This window comes from Coccinella septempunctata, chromosome 9 (assembly GCF_907165205.1).
Source record: "Coccinella septempunctata chromosome 9, icCocSept1.1, whole genome shotgun sequence".
Classification (NCBI taxonomy): domain Eukaryota; kingdom Metazoa; phylum Arthropoda; class Insecta; order Coleoptera; family Coccinellidae; genus Coccinella; species Coccinella septempunctata.
In genome coordinates, this window is record NC_058197.1 from 3,834,826 (window position 1) to 3,857,812 (window position 22,987).

General features: G+C 36.3%; 1 protein-coding gene across 1 annotated transcript; it reads left to right on the top strand.

The window, feature by feature from the left end:
* The first annotated feature begins 14,297 nt into the window (after nucleotides 1-14,297).
* LOC123320973 lies at nucleotides 14,298-18,520 on the top strand. Its single transcript, XM_044908473.1, has 2 exons — nucleotides 14,298-14,532; nucleotides 14,967-18,520. The coding sequence occupies exons 1-2, from the start codon at nucleotides 14,298-14,300 to the stop codon at nucleotides 18,518-18,520; spliced, it is 3,789 nt and encodes a 1,262-aa protein (XP_044764408.1).
* The last annotated feature ends 4,467 nt before the right edge of the window (nucleotides 18,521-22,987 follow it).

The window sequence follows — 22,987 nt, forward strand, 5'->3', positions numbered from 1 at the left end:
ATAATTTCAAATAGGGGAGATGAAACAATAATATTACTTCAATATAATTTAAAATCGATATGCTTTTTCACAAACTGGCCCTGTTATTGACAAAAATAGTTCGAAAATCGGCAACTTTATGTATTTTAATAAGATTCTGATTATTTTGGAAACGGTACATTTTCGTCGAAGTAATGTTGGTGTCATTCGATAATATTTGGTTTACTCTATCGTGGTGTGACGTTTGATTCACTAGTTTTGGAACACCTTGTATATGGTATGATTCTGAACTCAGCTCAATGCCCTCTATTCACGGTTTTCATTTGTCTGTTTACTCGTGAAACACCCTGTATACTTCTTTTACTCTGAAAATTTTAAAACAAATGCCCTCACCGTCATATGAAAATTCAAATTCTTCTTGTTGTAAGAACCGTTCATCCTTTCACCCAACGCCGACCCTAGTTACATGGCCCGTTGAAAACGAAATCGGCATCTGTTAACTGCAAAACACGTGTTAACGCTGATATAAAGGGTTCAAAATTTTCTACCTGATTCAGGCTTTTTAGGAACGAATTGCTCAAGATGCCGAGTTCGAATAACATTTCGTTTTGCGTGTTATATTGGATAAAATTGAATTTATTCCATGGATGATTCGAGAATTATTGATGTCCAGAATGCTCCAGAATGATGAAAATTTTCAGATTTCATTGAAATTCTTGCGAAAATTATCTCGTATATTTTCAAGTTTAGATTTTAATTCATTCAGAACTTTGAAGTTCGGCAAATAATGATGTAAATGATATAGATAACAGTCAATCACATTTCCTTCAGTGCAGTTGTTGTTTTGAAGAAAAAGCAGTAGATTCTCGCAAAATCCGAAACTCTACATGAATAGACCCAGTTGTTCAGTTCGGGATTAACGTTCATCCTAAATTGATTTTGACATTTCAATTCAGTTCTGTCAGGTTAATCTAGGATCATCTTAAATCTCGGCCTTATCCTGAACTGAACAACCGGGCCTTATACTAATAGCAACGTAGCATTAATTAACTCGGTATATTATTGGAATAATATTAAATTTTTTATAGCGGAGAATAGTTGTTTTTAGCCTCGGTATTCACGATATTCATTTTATTATGTTTTTTTTTAAGGTGAATCGGCCCGAAATCTTGGATCCCCCGACCTGCTAGTTTCGTACACTTCTTTGACAATAGCATAATAACTCAAATTTCAATATTTTAACATAAATTTTTGAATTTAAGGTAGAGACACAAATCGATAGCAAGTTACCGCCTAAACTGCGAGCTTGCCGAACTTGAAACTGGTACCAATCTACTCAGTGCTTCATAATATGTATAGTTTTATGACTCAGTGTTTTTCAGAACCTGTAAAAAAAAATTAAAAACTGTAGACTCGTCATCGCCTTCCAAGGCTGCATCTTGGAAGAGCTGTCTATTTGGAAAAAAAATTATAGGAACTAGCCCCGCTTATTTTCATTAAGTAATCATCTCCCTTAGCCTTTCGCATTTGTTTACAGATATCCTGTATATAGATACATTTTATCTATGTACCTATTCATTTTGGATAGTAGAAGTTTAATCAATATGTGTTATTTTCGAAGACCAAAACAAAAATTTTAATTGCACCTGATTTGTTAATTATAAGAATCATCATTTATTTTGAATAATAAAACTTCATGCGAAAATACTTAAATTAACTTTTGTCTTTCTCCTTTCATCATGCGTCCATCATAGTATCCGCTGTTCATTATAGCTTTTGGGAATTACCAATCAATCATATGTATCCGAGTATGTATCTATATTATAACCTTCATTTTGTAGATTCATCATGTCTTGACAAAAATATGGTTGCAATTTCAAAATATGTTGACTCGAGGCCTTCAAAAGACTTCAATTTTGTTTATTTTTCCCTTACATCCTGTATGATCTATCGAAAAATGCAAATCTGTTTTGGATAATTCTTCATAAAACCTTACTTGTTTCGATATAATTTGTAATTTTCTTTATGATACATCACTAAAAAATTCAAATAAATAAATAAATAAATAAATAGATAATGTGCTCTATTTCAGGTAAAGTGTACACATGACATTGAACAATTGAAGTGAAACAGGGTCATTTTCTGCTTTATAGTCTGTGTTCCATAAAGTCTTCCACACTGTAGGGTTCGATTTCAAGTAGGAGTTTGAAGATGAATTTCTTGAACTGTTGTAGAGTCCATTCTCCTCTTAGTTTGTGAGCTATCTTATTGTAATAACGAATATATCTATATTCAGGTCCCTTTTCAGTGAGGCTTAATCTGTGTCTTGGATATTTTAGTGCAGTTGTCCTCGTATTGTAATTACTTACTGTTTTCTCTTCGAAGTAGTGCTAGTTCTTGAATGTTAATATCAGGCTTTCTTGGATGTGTACAGCAGGAGCAGTCAAAAGACCATTCTTTCTGAAGACTCCCCTGCATGATTCCGTCCTCCTCATCCTCCAGATCATTCTGAAGGCTCTCTACTTCATTTTCAGCACTCTATGTAGGTTGTATGAACTACCATAGAACATGATGCCATACCTAAACATTGCCTGGTATATTGTTCTTAGTGAGGTTATGTCCAGATATTTATTGAGGACTCCCAAAGTGTAGCAGATGGTACCCAGTTGATTGCAAAGGTTGGAAATGTGCTCTCCCCAATCAAGGGTTACCTCAATAGTGAGGCCTAGGAAGCGACAAGATTTAGTCAGTTCTAATGTGGAGTTAGACAGTGAAATGCTGGTAGGCACTTGGGGACCGGAATGAGCTGTCCTGAATAGGATGGCACTTGTTTTTTCAGAATTCATGCACAAACCGTTTGCTTCAAACCACTGGCTAGCACGATTTAGAGTTAGAGTTGAGTGTGAAATGGTAAACTCAACTCTAAATCGTGTTTGGCCAATACAGTGAAGTTTGTGTCATCTGCATAATTCACTGTCCTAACCATGGTTTCATCGAATATGGTACTTAGGTCATTTAGAAAAATGATGAAAATGATAGGGCCCAATATGCTACCCTGCGGAACTCTGTGAGTTCTTCTTCCGAAACTGTTGTTTTTCCGTTCTGAGAGATCACCACTCTCTGCCTGCGGTTTGCTAAATATGATTGAAACCAGTCTAGCTTGTTTATGCCATATGCAGAAAGTTTATGGAGAATAAGGTCGTGGGACAGAGTATCGAATGCCTTTGATAGATCCAGCATTAGACTCACTGTTATAATAGAATCTTCCAAGGCATTAAGGATTCCTGAAATGAACTCAAACACTGCTGTCTGAGTTGATCTACCTCTTACATAACCATGTTGTGTGGGTAAAAGGATCTTTTCTTTTACAAGGTATTCTACTAGTTGAGTGCAGATTGTTAGTTCCAGTATTTTAAACCAGAGAGATAGTACAAGCTATTCAAATTTTCGGGAAAATCCAATAATTAAACATAATCGATAATAAAACAGATGTTTCTGAGCAAAGGATTCCTCAAAATCATTGGGCAATCCGATTTAAGAAAAATATATAGAGCGTTCCATTTGAAATAACACAACAATGTCCAACATTCGGTTTAGCCGACGTTGTTCATTTCTGTGATATTGTAAAATTTGTAGCATTTTTTCTCTTGATTCTGAAATGAAAATTTTCGGAATGGCTCATTGTCCTTGAATATTCATCACCATTTTTATCTGAATATTTAGCTTGAGATGAAAGTTCAACGGATGCATAGATACACACGATGAAATATAAACAGTCATAATTCCATTCGAGAGAGCCAAGATTGGTGTTTTTTCACGTGATTCTTTCCCCTACAGATAAATGCGATAAAAAATCGTTGAGATATGCCGCCTGGATTGCAATTATGGAGGAGATAGCGCGCTGCGGCTCTCTACAGTTAATTCATCCGTATACTTATATTCCGCCTGTCTACATCTGCTTTGAAAATACAACGTTGCCATTTTCGGAGGTACTAACGAGCAAAGAGTCTTCCAGAGCAATTCTTCGATATACAGCTCAGCACACTAGCGCCAGTGATATACACTCGAACTAAAAGATTGTTCAGTACATAAACGGGGTGCGTTGTGACCTCAAAACGATTTTTTGATATGTTGGTCCCTGAAGCCTCCTGAATCTAACAAGCTAAAAAACAAGGCAAAACGTTGTCACCTCCGATTTCGGAGGTGACAGCGATATATATGAGGTGAGAGCGTTAAACGAGTTACTATTTTGGAGGTGGTATTAACACTTTATAACTATATATATATATATATATATATATATATATATATATATATATATATATATATATATATATATATATATATATATATATATATAAGTGTGTGACTTAAGACAGCACTTCCTGAGGAATAACTCACCTGTGTTCAGGGCTATCCGCGAGGCAGATGACAGAATATCAGCATTGAAGCTCTCTGATGCGGAGTATCAGGTCCCCAGGTGTACCGAGGGAGAACGTATTGAAGAGTGGAACTCCAAGGCCTTACACGGCAGGTATCCGGCTCACCTGAAAAGTGAAGATGTGAATAGGGTGGAGTCCCTAACTTACCTGCGGGCTGGGTACCTGTTTCCAGAAACGGAAGGGAGACTCCTCGCTATACAAGATCAGGTGGTACCCACTAGAATGTATATGAAACATATTGCCAAGCAAGCAGTCCCATCCGACAGATGCCGAAAATGCTCTCGAGCAGCCGAATCCATCCAACATATTACCTCCTCATGCCCGATTTTGGCTCCCAAAGATTATCTCGATAGGCACAATTCAATGGGAAGGATATACCATCAACATATTGCTCTGAAGCTTGGGTTGCTGCATGATGAAATACCACAACACTTATACCAGCCGAAAACACTCCTGCAGAACCAGCGCTACAAGTTGTATTGGGACGCAACGCTTATAACCGACAGAGGGGTTGCGCACAATAGACCGGACGTTGCGCTCTTCGATAAGGAGAAAGAAACATGCCTGCTGCTGGACTTCACGGTTCCAGCGGACGAGAATCTAGCGAGAGCTTACTCGGAGAAGATAACAAAATATCATGAACTCGCTTACCAACTACGTGAGATTCATAAGCTTAAATCCGTTGGTGTGCTCCCGTTGATCATTTCAGTGAATGGTCTGGTCGAAAAACATCTGCCCGAAAACACTGAAAGACTTTGTCTGGACCGCAGTGTTATATCGAGTTCGCAGAAACAGGTGATGCTGGGTACGGCGAGAATGGTCAGAAGGTTTCTCCAAGGTCCGTAGCGACTGCACATGCTTTGGCGAAAGCCCGGCGGGTGCAGCATTTCCTCCCGTTCAATACGGTGCTATAAAAAAAAAAAAAAAAAAAAAAAATATATATATATATATATATATATATATATATATATATATATATATATATATATATATATATATATATAAATATATATATATATTTATATATATATATATATATATATATATATATATATATATATATATTTATATATATATATATTTATATATATATGAACCCGTAGTTCGTTGTTACCTCCGTTAAGTTCATTGGGCGACCTGACCTCCGGGTGAAGGAGTTTTTTAATTGGAATAATTTTTGCTTATATATGTAGAGGGGAAGGTAAATAACAGGGGTACCTAAAGAGGGGAAAAGATTTTTATCGAAAAATTTTTCTTTAAACGAATCAGACCTTACTACCTCCGCATATATTTCTTATTAGTAGTGCGCTCTCACCTCCCGCAACGTTGTCAGATTTCAGGAGGACAGAAAGTAGGGCAGCTTGAATTCTACTCATATACAGCTGCTCTTCCGATTCATTCACACATACTGAAACCTGTAAATAGTTCGAGAACGATACTGATATTAATAAACTTCATACGCTAGTTATAAAGTGTTAATACCACCTCCGAAATAGTAACTCGTTTAACGCTCTCACCTCATATATATCGCTGTCACCTCCGAAATCGGAGGTGACAACGTTTTCCTTGTTTTTTAGCTTGTTAGATTCAGGAGGCTTCAGGGATCAACATATCAAAAAATCGTTTTGAGGTCACAACGCACCCCGTTTATGTACTGAACAATCTTTTAGTTCGAGTGTATATCACTGGCGCTAGTGTGCTGAGCTGTATATCGAAGAATTGCTGTGGGGGACTCTTTGCTCGTTAGCACCTCCGAAAATGGCAACGTTGTATTTTCAAAGCAGATGTAGACAGGCGGAATATAAGTATACGGATGAATTAACTGTAGAGAGGCGCAGCGCGCTATCTCCTCCATAATTGCAATCCAGGCGGCATATCTCAACGATTTTTTATCGCATTTATCTGTAGGGGAAAGAATCACGTGAAAGAAAACCAATCTTGGCTCTCTCGAATGGAATTATGACTGTTTATATTTCATCGTGTGTATCTATGCATCCGTTGAACTTCTTTCATCTCAAGCTAAATATTCAGATGTAAATGGTGATGAATATTCAAGGACAATGAGCCATTCCGAAAATTTTCATTTCAGAATCAAGAGAAAAAATGCTACAAATTTTACAATATCACAGAAATGAACAACGTCGGCTAAACCGAATGTTGGACATTGTTGAGTTAATTCAAATGGAACGCTCTATATATTTTTCTTAAATCGGATTGCTCAATGATTTTGAGGAATCCTTTGCTCAGAAACATCTGTTTTATTATCGATTATGTTCAATTATTGGATTTTCCCGAAAATTTTAATAGCTTGTACCATCTCTCTGGTTTAAAATACTGGAACTAACAATCTTCACTCAACTAGTAGAATACCTTCTAAAAGAAAAGATCCTTTTACCCACACAACATGGTTATGTAAGAGGTAGATCAACTCAGACAGCAGTGTTTGAGTTCATTTCAGGAATCCTTAATGCCTTGGAGGATTCTAATATAACAGTGGGTCTAATGCTGGATCTATCAAAGGCATTCGATACTCTGTCTCACGACCTTATTCTCCATAAACTTTCTGCATATGGCATAAACAAGCTAGACTGGTTTCAATCATATTTAGCAAACCGCAGGCAGAGAGTGGTGATCTCTCAGAACGGAAAAACAACAGTTTCGGAAGAAGAGCTCACAGAGTTCCGCAGGGTAGCATATTGGCCCTATCATTTTTATCATTTTTCTAAATGACCTAAGTATCATATTCGATGAAACCATGGTTAGGACAGTGAATTATGCAGATGACACAAACTTCACTGTATTGGCCAAGCACGATTTAGAGTTGAGTTTACCATTTCACACTCAACTCTAACTCTAAATCGTGCTAGCCAGTGGTTTGAAGCAAACGGTTTGTGCATGAATTCTGAAAAAACAAGTGCCATCCTATTCCGGACAGCTCATTCCGGTCCCCAAGTGCCTACCAGCATTTCACTGTCTAACTCCACATTAGAACTGACTAAATTTTGTCGCTTCCTAGGCCTCACTATTGAGGTAACCCTTGATTGGGGAGAGCACATTTCCAACCTTTGCAATCAACTGGGTACCATCTGCTACACTTTGGGAGTCCTCAATAAATATCTGGACATAACCTCACTCTACCAGGCAGTGTTTAGGTATGGCATCATGTTCTATGGTAGTTCATACAACCTACATAGAGTGCTGAAAATGAAGAAGAGAGCCTTCAGAATGATCTGGAGGATGAGGAGGACGGAATCATGCAGGGGAGTCTTCAGAAGGAATGGTCTTTTGACTGCTCCTGCTGTACACATCCAAGAAAGCCTGATATTTACATTCAAGAACTAGCACTACTTCGAAGAGAAAACAGTAAGTAATTACAATACGAGGACAACTGCACTAAAATATCCAAGACACAGATTAAGCCTCACTGAAAAGGGACCTGAATATAGATATATTCGTTATTACAATAAGATAGCTCACAAACTAAGAGGAGAATGGACTCTACAACAGTTCAAGAAATTCATCTTGAAACTCCTACTTGAAATCGAACCCTACAGTGTGGAAGACTTTATGGAACACAGACTATAAAGCAGAAAATGACCCTGTTTCACTTCAAGTGTTCAATGTCATGTGTACACTTTACCTGAAATAAAGCACATTATTTATTTATTTATTTATTTAAATTTTTTAGTGATGTATCATAAAGAAAATTATATCGAAACAAGTAAGATTTCATGAAGAATTATCCAAAACAGATTTGCATTTTTCGATAGATCATACAGGATATAAGGGGAAAAATAAACAAAATTGAAGTCTTTTGAAGGCCTCGAGTCAACATATTTTGAAATTGCAACCATATTTTTGTCAAGACATGATGAATCTAAAAAATGAAGGTAATAATATAGATACATACTCGGATACATATGATTGATTGGTAATTCCCAAAAGCTATGATGAACAGCGGACACTATGATGGACGCATGATGAAAGGAGAAAGACAAAAGTTAATTTAAGTATTTTCGCATGAAGTTTTATTATTCAAAATAAATGATGATTCTTATAATTAAAAAATCAGGTGCAATTGAAATTTTTGTTTTGGTCTTCGAAAATAACACATATTGATTAAACTTCTACTATCCAAAATGAAAAGGTACATAGATAAAATGTATCTATATACAGGATATCTGTAAACAAATGTGAAGGACTAAGGGAGATGATTCCTTAATGAAAATAAGCGGGGCTAGTTCCTATAAATTTTATTTTATTTTTTTTTACAGGTTCTGAAAAACACTGAGTCATAAAACTATACATATTATGAAGCACTGAGTAGATTGGTACCAGTTTCAACTTCGGCAAGCTCGCAGTTTAGGCGGTAACTTGCTATCGATTTTTTTAATGTGTCTCTCCCTTAAATTCAAAAATTTCTGTGAAAATGTTGAAATTTGAGTTATTATGCTATTGTCATAGAAGTATACGAAACTATCAGGTCGGGGGATCCAAGATTTCGGGCCGATTCACATGAAAAAAAAAACATAATAAAATGAATTTCGTTAATACCGAGGCTGAAAACCACTATTCTCCGCTATGAAAATTTAATATTATTCCAATAATATACCGAGTTAATTAATGCTACGTTGCTATTACTATAAGGCCCGGTTGTTCAGTTCAGGATAAGGCCGAGATTTAAGATGATCCTAGATTAACCTGACAGAACTGAACTGAAATGTCAAAATCAATTTAGGATAAACTTTAATCCCGAACTGAACAACTGGGCCTATTCATGTAGAGTTTCGGATTTTGCGAGAATCTACTGCTTTTTCTTCAAAACAACAACTGCGCTGAAGGAAATGTGATTGACTGTTATCTATATCATTTATATCATTATTTGCCGAACTTTAAAGTTCTGAATGAATTAAAATCTAAACTTGAAAATATAATACGAGAAAATTTTCGCAAGAATTTCAATGAAATCTGAAAATTTTCATTATTCTGGAGCATTCTGGACATCAATAATTCTCGAATCATCCATGGAATAAATTCAATTTTATCCAATATAACACGCAAAACGAAATGTTATTCGAACTCGGCATCTTGAGCAATTCGTTCCTAAAAAGCCCGAATCAGGTAGAAAATTTTGAACCCTTCATATCAGCGTTAACACGTGTTTTGCAGTAAACAGATGCCGATTTCGTTTTCAACGGGCCATGTAACTAGGGTCGGCGTTGGGTGAAAGGATGAACGGTTCTTACAACAAGAAGAATTTGAATTTTCATATGACGGTGAGGGCATTTGTTTTAAAATTTTCAGAGTACAAGAAGTATACAGGGTGTTTCACGAGTAAACAGACAAATGAAAACCGTAAAAAGAGGGCGTTGAGCTGAGTTCAGAATCATACCATATACAGGGTTTTCCAAAACTAGTGAATCAAACGTCACACCACGATAGAGTAAACCAAATATTATCGAATGACACCAACGTTAGTTCGACGAAAATGTACCGTTTCCAAAATAATCAGAATTTTATTAAAATACATAAAGTTGCCCATTTTCGAACTATTTTTCTTAATAACAGGGCCAGTTTGTGAAAAAGGATATCGATTTTAAATTATATTGAAGTAATATTATTGTTTCATCTCCCCTAATTGAAATTATTTTAAGTAGTTAACCGATAACCATAACCTAAGTAAATGTAAATTAAAACAATTGTTTTTTCTACATGATTTTTAATACTCAGAATAAACAGGGGTGATAATATGGGAGAAAAACGCTATCCTCAATAACAAATTGGCCTTGTGACTGAAAAAATAGTTCGAAAATCGGCAACTTTAGGTGAGGTTTTTTTAGAAACGGTACATTTTCGCTCCACTAATGTTGGTGTCATTCAATAGTATTTGATCTACTCTATCGTGGTGTGACGTTTGATTCAATAGTTTTGGGGCACCCTATATATAGGTTTCTTCGAGGTTTTTTGAAATTTCTCGAATTTCCGTTTGGCTATAACTCCTGAAATTCTGATCAAGTCGACTGAAAATTTATATTTAGCCTTGAGTTGTTAATTTCATTGAAACAGAGCATTAAAATTCGACAAAAATCTGGACCGGGCTCAGTGAGGCTTTACTTAACTTCAAACTCATAAAAACACCATGTATGTAGTTTTTTAATCATAATTTCAACTTTTTTGTTTTGTCTCAAAATGAATTGATTTTTGGGTTGCCCCACCTGTTGATTATGTTCTAGAAATAATATCTTGAAACTAAAATTTAAAAATTGATATTCAGAATGAATCTATTTTTCTATGGACAACTAGTTGTGTGAATAAAAACAAAGAAAGAAATCGCGGGGTGTCAGATCTGGAGATCTAGCAGTCCAATATTGGGGTCCTACCCTTTTAATAAAATGACCTGAAATACTGATTAATACTTTTGCTGGTGCATGGATATCATCAATGTTTCAATAACAAATTGTAATAAGACCAGAACAATCCATAGATTTCCATAGATCCAATAATGACTATAACGGAATCAGTGAAGAATTCGAAAGTGCATTTATCATACTTATCCGAAGTGCCAATCATTACCTTCACTAAAAGACCAAATGAGGTGAAAATCAGTTCGGAAAATTACTTCAGTTCCACGTTGTCCATAAAAAGCGATTCATTCGGAAGACATCGAATTATAATTATTATTTTCATGATCATGATAGCGTAGTTTTTTATTTCTATTTTTGTTCATTATCAATAATAAAGCTTATTATCACTGTTAATAACTTATCTGAATAACCAGATATGCTATAAATATCAAAAACAAATGCAAGACATATATTGAGAACGAAAAAATTCAGTTGAACATTTCCAATTCCATTTTTAGATTTCCTCAGTTGATTGGCGATTATATTCATCCCATTAATTAATGTGAAGTAAAAGTCAATATGCAGCGCTGTTTTTTCCAGACATTTCACGATCAAACAATTATTCATTAGAAATAATCTGAAAAGGCATACCAAAGTTTCATTGATTTTGAGAAAATCAATGAAGATACCTGAAAAATTCAAAATTATGACGAGAAAAACTACAAACAGAGTGTTTTGCATGAGTTTAAATTTGAATATATCCTCAATGAGTCCGGTCCTGTGTTCGTCAACTTTTAATGTTCTGTTTTATTGAAACTTAGAAGTTTAAGCGGATAATGAATTTTTAGCCGAATCCAACTAAAATATTTGGAGTTATAGCCGAACAAAAATTAGGGAAATTTGAATAAACTCCTCTCTATATCGGAAACGGAATGCCTAAGACACACATATGAGGTGTTTTTGAACTAAGCTCAATGCCCTCTATTCACGGTTTTCGTTTGTCCGTTTACTTGTGAAACACCCTGTGTACTGAAAAATTTCAAAAGACTCCTCGAGCAATTAAGAAATGCCATTAAATCAAGGAGTTTCTTTTGAACCGCTATGATGAAAAATGTCAATATCCAGTTATTATTATTATTTGGGGTGATTCATCGAAAATCCACAATATCTCGAAAATCAAGGCACTTTTGCCAAACGTAAAATATATTTATTTGAACCGCCATAGAGTACTCTACCCGCAGGCTCCATATTATCCACTCATTACGCCACACCCTGTATAATTATTATTATTATATCAATGTATTGAAAATAAACAGACATGAATACTAGGCAACTACTTGTTTGAAGGTGAAGCTCCTGTTGCTTTAAACTTCTTTTAATTATTTTGACTATCATTCACGCAAGATGATTTTTGTTGAGGAATTCAACATTCTCGTAATTATCCGTTCATTTCTTCAACCATTCCCTACCACCTATGAGTATTCAATTCAATGCTAACAGTGCATCAAATGCATTTCATCTTCGGGTTGATTTTTTTGAATTCTACAACTGATGTAACGTCTTCAGCCAAAGAAAATAAACTACAGTAACTCTCCTCAAGCTACTGATTACTTCTATTTTCCATGTAAATAAATAGATTTGGTATGTCTTCAATCAGTTTGTATAAATGTCAATTATGTTCGTTACATATTTTCGACGCAATATTTTCCGAAGTGATTTGACATTGTGATGAAATACGTAATTACTGAGAGTCTCACGTAGAACGGACTACGTAGCACTGATTTAAAACTCAAAAATGTTTTGAGAAGCGTCTTAACCCAACATTTTCGTACCATACAGAGTGAAAGGTATTAAATTTCCATGGCCAATCCTGTGCTAAAATGAAAGTGAATAAAGTATAGAAGCTGAAAGTAAAACGTATATCTTTCTTGATTCATTCGGGAAAAACATTTCAATGGAGTTCCTCATGTCGTGAATATAATGCCCAAAATTTAGATAACTATTTCATACCAGAACAAATTCGGTAAAATTGTCTTTGGAATTAATCTTATATGTAACGAAAAATTTCATTGTCATGTATCATTCATTTTAGGACCTATACGGTATTAAACTCCCCTATCTGACGAAGTATCGTAGACATAGCATACTTATTCAAAACTGTTGATATTCATGAAGAAAAGATAATAATTTCTGTCCAAATTCATTTACTCCGAATCCTTATCAATCAATTATTAGCGTATGAAGTTTATTAATATCAGTATCGTTCTCGAACTATTTACAGGTTTCAGTATGTGTGAATGAATCGGAAGAGCAGCTGTATTCTGTATATGAGTAGAATTCAAGCTGCCCTACTTTCTGTCCTCCTGAAATCTGGCAACGTTGCGGGAGGTGAGAGCGCACTACTAATAAGAAATATATGCGGAGGTAGAAAGGTCTGATTCGTTTAAAGAAAAGTTTTTCAATGAAAATCTTTTCCCCTCTTTAGGTACCCCTGTTATTTACCTTCCCCTCTACATATATAAGCAAAAATTATTCCAATTAAAAAACTCCTTCACCCGGAGGTCAGGTCGCCCAATGAACTTAACGGAGGTAACAACGAACTACGAGTTCATATATATAAATATATATATCTATATATATATATATATATATATATATATATATATATATATATATATATATATATATATATATATATATATATATATATATATATATATATAATATATATATATATATAATATAATATATAATATATATATAATATAATATATATAATTCCCCCTTATAGGTGTGTACAAAAAAAAAAAAAAAAATATATATATATAATTTTCTTTTCTAGTCTCAATTTCCAAGGCGGTGTTTGTTCTTGACTGTAAGTTGTGTGACCCTCGCCTATGTTTATTTTAAGTTCCCCGCAGACCGTGACCGCTCCAGCGTATACGCAATCCACCATTTCTCTCAGTGTTGCGGAAACTCCTGTATATCTTTCCATTGTTCTGTTCACTCTCTGTACACAGTCTAGCATTTCTCTTGATTGCTTCATTCTCGGTATTTTTGGTCTTTTACTGGGAGATAATCCGGAGTAGCATTGGAGGTTCCGATAGTATTCACGCTCTAGTCTAGATGGTTGGAGGCTCATACGTGTGTGTGATCTAGCATTCTCCTGTGCTTCCTCAGCAATATCTTCCGTTATTGGAGCTCCACGTGGTATAAAGCTCTGCGCAATTGTGTGTAGCTCTGTTGTTGTGAACTTTTCCCTTTCGAAAAGCCACCTGACTCGATTTGATAGTAAGTTCGCATATGATGGTCTGTGTGGGTTGATGTCGTTCCATATTTCGGTGAGTAACTCTCTGTATGATCTGCCAGTTGTTGGTTGCATTTCTTTAGCTATATAATGAACGCGCATTAAAAGGATGTTGTCTTCCTGAGTCCATCGCGTTCTCGCGTCTCGTCTATTTGGAGCACCAGTGGGATGAGATTCTCTCTCATCCAAACTGGGGTTTCCTTCAGCATTCCCTGAATCGAGGCCATGACTTACGGTGCCTTCTCGGGGGGCTGCGCCGCTCGCACCACAGCTGACCCCATCGGGCTCTACCTCCAGACGGCTCCGAAGTGGACCAGCCCGCTGTCCACTACCGCCCTGATTTCCGCTTCTTGTTACAGGAGCATCATATTCTACAGATCTCAGACTGCTAATCTGAAGATCTGGGTGACTCGGGTACGCAGGGACGTCACTCCCCAATGGCGTCATATACCACCCTACGGTTTGTTGGTTTTCTTTTAGGGTTTTCCTTCCCTTAGCCTTTGGGATCCTTTCCCTACGCGCAAGGCAGCGCGGATTTGGTCCGCCCTGGGTATTTGATTTTCCCAGTACCACCCATATCTGGGAGGCGTTCCCCTATCCGCCACCTGGGGAGGCGTCCTATGGGAGTTTTCTCTCCTCAAGGATATATATATATATATATATATATATATATATATATATATATATATATATATATATATATATATATATATATATATATATATATATATATATATATATATATATATATATATATATATATATATATATATATATATATATATATATATATATATATATATATATAGAGAGACCTTCGGGGAGTGACGTCCCCGCATACCCGAGTTAACCAGTGTGCTGGGCTAGCATCTCTCACACTGTGTACACAAACAGCTTTCGATGTAGTAAATGAAGCCTCGGATACCGCCCCCGGAGTGGGGACTGCTCCTGGGGGAAGACCGGCACAGGACCTAGCGGAGGAAGGTGAAGCAAGTGGCGCCTCCCCGCGAACCGGAACCACAAGGCCAAGCAACCCAAGAGGAAACACGCAGGGTCTTAGCTTGGATCCGACCGAGGACGAGGAATCTGAACCGGCGGATCCCGCTCATTCCCAGAGGAGGGGAAGGCAGCGTTGGACCAGAGACATGAATCTGAGTCTTATCAACGCCTATTTCCAAGGTACAGAAGGAGAGACCAAGACCCAAAAATACGTCGCAAAACTGGCAGAAAAATGGTTCGAGTTACATCCAGATAAACCATTCAGTGGAAAACATCTGGTGGCACAAGTGAGAAACATTAAGATCAGGAAACTACTGGCTCCTGACGAGCTTAATGTTATCAAAGCCGAAACATTAATCCAATCTCCAGCAAACAGACTGAGAAACATAAGAAAAAGCATACAGGCAACAACTAACACACCGCGTCGAGAACTGAACATGGAGGAACAGGAAACACAAACAGAGCCACAACAGAATGAATCCTCCCTTCAGATACTGGAGGTATATGAAGAAATAAACATAAAATGGAGGGGATTACCGCTGGAGAAAAGACCGAAAATCCAGAAAATTCAACTAAATACTGCAGCCAAGAACTCCATCAGAGCGATCGACTCGGCCTTGAGAGAAATCATCCAAAACGCAATTAACTTTGAAGACCTGTGTCATAAGGTTTATTGTGCAGCTATCACCGCGAACCTTATTCTACAAACAGAAAAAAAGGGAAGAGAGCAGAACCAACAACCTCGGAAACCACCATGGGAGGAGCGCCTGGAAAAACGAATAGCATCACTCAGAAAGGAGATAAGCATTATTCATCTTTACATGAATAATGAAAAAGTGAGCAATAGGGTACATAGGAAACTGAGGGAGTACATAAGAAAAATTAAGTTGAAGGAACGGGATGCACACTATAAAACTAAATTACGGACGCACCTCGAAAAACTCAAGCAAAAAATTGCTGCTTTAGGAAATCGCCTGAGGAGGTATCATAAGAGGACCCAGAGATATCAACAAAACAACCAGTTCACCAACAATCAAAAAATGTTCTTCAGGAAAATAGATCAAAAAAACTATGGAAAAAATGAAAAACTCCCAAACCCAAAAAAAATGAAAGAGCACTGGTCTTCCTTATGGTCAGCAGAGAAGGAACACAACCGGACGGCCCCATGGATTGAAATCGAAAGGAAGGCACAACAACATTTACAAGAGATGCCCAAAGTGACGGTGAGCGAGAACGATGTCAAAGAAACAACCAGAAGGATGAAGAACTGGGTGTCCCCTGGCATAGATGGAATCCACAATTACTGGTTCAAAGCTTTAACATCTGCTCACAAGGCTATGGCGCGACTTATAGAGGAAGCATTAGAAAACCCTGAGATCATCCCATCTTACTTTACAAAGGGGAAAACTTTCATGGTGCCAAAGAAGGGAGACTTAGCACAACCTGAAAATTATAGGCCTATCACATGCCTACCTTCTGCCTATAAGATATTAACATCCACGCTAGCCCACAAAATTAACACACACCTCAAAAGCAACAACATAATGGCCTGGGAGCAGAATGGTTGCAAAAGCAAGAGTCGGGGCAGCAAAGAACTCCTGGTTATAGACAGAGCAATCACGAAACAGGCAAAGAAGAAAAACAAAAACATAGCCGTCGCCTGGATAGACTACCAAAAGGCATATGACTCTGTCCCACACTCGTGGCTGATCGAAATATTGGAAATCTACAAGATAGATAGGAGGGTGATAAACATGCTAAAATTCTTGATGAATACATGGAGGACAACTTTATCAGTGAGCGAGGGTAAAGAGACCTACGAAACATCTGAAATATTAATCAGAAGAGGCATCTTTCAGGGGGATGGACTGAGCCCGCCCTGGTTCTGCTTGGCGCTCAATATTCTAAGTAGTATGCTCAATAGATCAGCATACGGATACGCCATCGATGCTCGAACAAAACTGACGCACCTTTTCTATATGGACGACTTGAAGCTCTACGCAAGGGGACGAACACAGCTGGAGGGGGAGTTGGAACTGGTTAGGAGCTTTAGTGAGGACATAGGTATGACACTAGGGCTAGAAAAATGCGCGACTATAACAGTTAAAAGAGGGAAGATGGTGGTAGAGGAGAACATGAGGCTAAGGGATGGTAGAGAAATAAATAATCTAAGCACTGAGGAAACATATAAATATTTAGGTATACAACAATCATTTGAAATCAGACAAACAGAGAATAAAGAACAAGCAAAAACAGAATTACTTAGGAGGGTAAAATTAATCTTGAAAACACAGCTGTCCTCTAAAAACAAAATAAGGGCCATAAACATCTGGACTATTCCGTCGTTCACGTACACAGTAGGAACACTCGCTTGGTCTAAAACGGACCTGCAACTAATAGATAGGAAAATAAGAACCACATTGACCCAGTTCGGCCTACTGCATCCTAACTCTGCTGTTGAAAGAATATACTTACCCAGAAAAGAGGGAGGTCGAGGCTTGTGTTCCATCGAAGATACCTGTAAACAAGAAAAAAATAATATCAAAAATTATTTCAATAACACAAACTTACCAATACATCAATGGGTAGCAGCACAGGAAAGTATGACACAGGAAACGAACGATGATGAACAGGATAGAGAAAACCATGCAGAACAACTCAGACAAAGCTGGCAAAGTAAACAACTGCACGGCAGGTTCTACGCAAACCTGCACCAGGAAGACGTAGACATAGCAGCCTCCAATACCTACCTGACTCAAGGTTACCTCTTTCCACAAACAGAAGGAACGATCTTCGCTATTCAGGACCAAGTGATACCAACCCGAAATTACAGTAAACACATCATGAAACAACAAGTAGAAAACACCAAATGTCGACTGTGCAATAACGCTGAGGAAACCACACAACATCTACTAGCAGGATGCTCAGCAGTAGCCAGCACAAGATACCTAACACGACATGATAACATGGGAAAGGTGGTACATCAACTCATGTGCCTGAAAAAGAACCTCATACAACACTTCACGCCGCACCATCTCTATGTTCCGGAAGCAGTTGTGGAAAACGACGAAGCGAAGATATACTGGGACCTCACGATACTGACTGATCTGGGAGCGGAGCACAATAGGCCGGATATGGTGGTGATGAATAAAAAAACTAAAACGGCAACAATTATCGACTTTGCGGTACCACTAGACCAGAATATGGGAAAGACCTATGCGGAAAAGATAAGGAAATATGAAATGTTGGCAAGGCAGATAAGAGATATGTGGAGGCTAAAAAAAGTTGAAATAATACCATTGATTATAAGTGCCAATGGACTTGTGCTTAAAAGAACCGTTCAACATCTGAAAGAATTAGAACTGCACCCTAATACTATCTCATGGATGCAGAAGGCGGTATTGTTGGGGACAGTCAATATCATCCGACAGGTCATCTTTCCTCACTAACGAACGGATCTTCTCTTGGCTCGAAAGGAACCCGAGAGGCTCTGAGTCACCACATTACGTGTGAAATTAAAAAAAAAAAAAAAAAAAAAAAAAAAAAACATATATAGTTATAAAGTGTTAATACCACCTCCAAAATAGTGACTCGTTTAACGCTCTCACCTCATATATATCGCTGTCACCTCCGAAATCGGAGGTGACAACGTTTTGCCTTGTTTTTTGGCTTATTAGATTCAGGAGGCTTCAGGGACCAACATATCAAAAAATCGTTTTGAGGTCACAACGCACCCCGTTTATATACTGAACAATCTTTTAGTTCGAGTGTATATCACTGGCGCTAGTGTGCTGAGCTGTATATCGAAGAATTGCTGTGGGGAACTCTTTGCTCGTTAGCACCTCCGAAAATGGCAACGTTGTATTTTCAAAGCAGATGTAGACAGGCGGAATATAAGTATACGGAGGAATTAACTGTGGAGAGGCGCAGCGCGCTATCTCCTCCATAATTGCAATCCAGGCGGCATATCTCAACGATTTTTTATCGCATTCTTCTGTAGGGGAAAGAATCACGTGAAAGGAAACCAATCTTCGCTCTCTCGAATGGGATTATGGATGTTTATATTATATCGTGTGTATCTATGCATCCGTTGAAATTCTTTCATCTCAAGCTAAATATTCGAATGTGAATGGTGATGAATATTCAAGGACGATGAGCCATTCCGAAAATTTTCATTTCAGAATAAAGAGAAAAAATGCTACAAATTTTACAATATCAAAGAAATGAACAACGGCGGCTAAACCGAATGTTGGACATTGTTGTGTTATTTCAAATGGAACGCTCTATATATTTGTTTTAAATCGGATAAATCAATGATTTTGAGGAATCCTTTGCTCAGAAACATCTGTTTTATTATCGATTATGTTTAATTATTGGATTTTCCCGAAAATTTTAATAGCTTGTACCATCTCTCTGGTTTAAATTTTTTAGTGATGTATCATAAAGAAAATTACCAATTATATCGAAACAAGTAAGATTCCATGAAGAATTATCCAAAACAGACATGCATTTTTCGATAGATCATACAGGATGTAAGGGAAAAAATAAACAAAATTGAAGTCTTTTGAAGGCCTCAAGTCAACATATTTTGAAATTGCAACCATATTTTTGTCAAGACATGATGAATCTACAAAATGAAGTAAATAATATAGATACATACTCGGATACATATGATTGATTGGTAATTCCCAAAAGCTATGATGAACAGCGGACACTATGATGGACGCATGATGAAAGGAGAAAGACAAAAGTTAATTTAAGTATTGTTATGGTTTAAGTTTTCTAAAAATAATTTCGTTTAGTTTGCTGTGTTAGGAAATTTTGGGTAGGCATGGAGACATAAAAAAAAAGATATAGATTGTCAGTCAGAATATATTTTGTAGAAAAGTCACTTATTTTATAGTTGAGCATTGAATTTAGTTGCGATTCCGCATTCCGTTGATTATAATAACAAATTAATGTATAATATAAAATAAAGGTATAATAAACGGATCGTAACAGTATTTTCGCATGCAGTTTTATTATTCAAAATAGATGATGATTCTTATAATTAACAAATCATGTGCAATTGAAATTTATGTTTTGGTCTTCGAAAATAAAACATATTTATCAAACTTCCACTATCCAAAATAAATAGGTACATAGATAAAATATATCTATATACAGGATATCTGTAAACAAATGCGAAGGACTAAGGGAGATCATTCCTCAATGAAAATAAGCGGGGGTAGTTGCTATAAATTTTTTTCCAAATCGACAGCCCCTCCAAGATACAGCCTTTGGAAGGCGATGACGGGTTTACAGTTTTTAATTTTTTTTTACAGGTTCTAAAAAACACTGAATCATAAAACTATACATAATATGAAAAACTGTGTAGATTGGTACCAGTTTCAATTTCGGCAAGCTCGTAGTTTAGGCGGTAACTTGCTATCGATTTTTTTAAAGTGTCTCTCCCTCAAATTCAAAAATTTCTGTTAAAATGTTAAAATTTGAGTTATAATGCTATTGTCATAAAAGATTTAAGATGATCCTAGATTAACCTGAAAGAAATGAACTGAAATGTCAAAATCAATCTAGGATAAACTTTAATCCCGAACTGAACAACTGGGCCTATTCATGTAGAGTTTCGGATTTTGCGAGAATCTAGTACTTTTTCTTCAAAACAACAACTGCGCTGAAGGAAATGTGATTGACTGTTAGCGACACGAAATATCAACCATCTAAATTCTGTAGTCTATACAAATTTTTTTGAACTCTCATTATACTATGTAGCAGTATGATACTGAAATCCGTCATTTGACAAAATGAGTTGTCAGTTTATAGACTGACCAACATTGTCGAAAGCTATTGATCTATTTAGATCGTTCTATAATTATAGAACGATTTAGGACCAATTATAATTGGTCCTAAATTGACAGTCGTATTGTGAACAACGATATGCAGCGGATTATCTAAACACGAAATAAATTCTGAAATGTTTCATGAGGCTAATTGAATAAGTATCTTGTTCGTATCATTTGTTGAACTTTATTATTCTAAATATTCTTCAATTAATGAAAATATAATATCAACACACATAATTTTTTGATTTATTCGTCATCTAATCATTAAATGAATCGTTTCTCGAAAAGTTTTGAGTCTTGAGGCAAATAGAATATTGAATTATTTAGATCATTATTTGCCGAACTTCAATGTTCTGAGTGAATTAAAATCTGAACTTGACTATATACGAGATAATTTTCGCAAGAGTTTCAATGAAATCTGAAAATTTTCATCATTCTGGAGCATTCTGGACATCAATAATTCTCGAATCATCCATGGAATAAATTCAATTTTATCCAATACAACACGCAAAACGAAATGTTTACTCAAACAAGGCATCTTGAGCAATTCGTTCCTAAAAAGCTCGAATCAGGTAGAAAAGTTTGATCCCTTCGTATCAGCATTAACAAGTGTTTTGCAGTAAACATATGCCGATTTCATTTATCTAACGTTCAATATGACCTGGGTCGGCGTTGGGTAAAGGGATGAACCAGAGTCTCTGGATAAACGTTTCTCACAACAAAAAGAATTTGAATTTTCATATAACGGTGAGGGCAATTGTTTCAAAATTTTCAGAGTACAAGGAGTATACAGGGTGTTTCACGAGTAAACAGACAAATGAAAACCGTGAATAGAGGGCATTGCGCTGAGTTCAAAATCACCCCATATACAGGGTGTCCCAAAACTAGTGAATCAAACGTCACACCTCGATAGAGTAAACCAAATATTATCGAATGACACTAACATTAGTTCGAAGAAAATGTACCGTTTCCAAAATAATCAGAATTTTATTAAAATACCTAAAGTTGCCGATTTTCGAACTATTTTTCGTGATAACAGGGCCAGTTTGTGAAAATGGATATCGATTTTAAATTATATTGAACTGAGATTATTGTTTAATCTCCCCTAATTGAAATTATTTTAAGTAGTTAATCGATAACCATAACCTGAGTAAATGTAAATTAGAACAATTGTTTTTTCCACATGATTTTTAATACTCAGAATAAACAGGGGTGATAATATGGGAGAAAAACGCTATCCTTAATCACAAATTGGCCATGTGATTGAAAAAATAGTTCGAAAATCGGCAACTTCAGGTTAGGTTTTCTCAGAAACGGTACATTTTCGCTCAACTAATGTTTGTGTTATTCGATAGTATTTTATCTACTCAATCGTGGTGTGAGGTTTGATTCAATAGTTTTGGGGCACCCTATATATATATATATATATAGGTTGCTTCGGGTTTTTTGAAATTTCACGAATTTCCATTTCGTTATAACTCCTGAAATTCTCGATCAAGTCGACTGAAAATTTATATTTCGCCTTGAGTTGTTAACTTCATTGAAACAGAGCATTAAAATTCGATAAAATTCAGGACCGGACCCAGTGAGGCTTTACTTAACTTCAAACTCATAAAAACACCGTGTATGTAGTTTTTTAATCATAATTTTAACTTTTTTGTTATCTGCATTATAATTGTCTCAAAATGAATTGATTTTTGGGTTGCCCCACCTGTTGATCATGTTCTAGAAATAATTGTTTTGATCAGATGCCTCTAAGGAATAGAGCACTTCATGAAAATGTATTTAGAAATTCTTAATTGATTTTTTTTTCAAAGAATACTCTGTTGAATGTGTTCAACAATTATACCATAATCGGTCTTCAAAATAGTCATTCACAATGATAAAATGTTTCAAAATTGATAATAAATATGGATCGAAAAACTACGCTATCTTGAAACCAAAAATTAACTCTTGATCTTCAGAAAGAATCTATTTTGCTATGGGCAACTAGTTGTGTGAATAAAAACAAAGAAAGAAATCGCGGGGTGTCAGATCTGGAGATCTAGCAGTCCAATGTTGGGGTCCTATTCT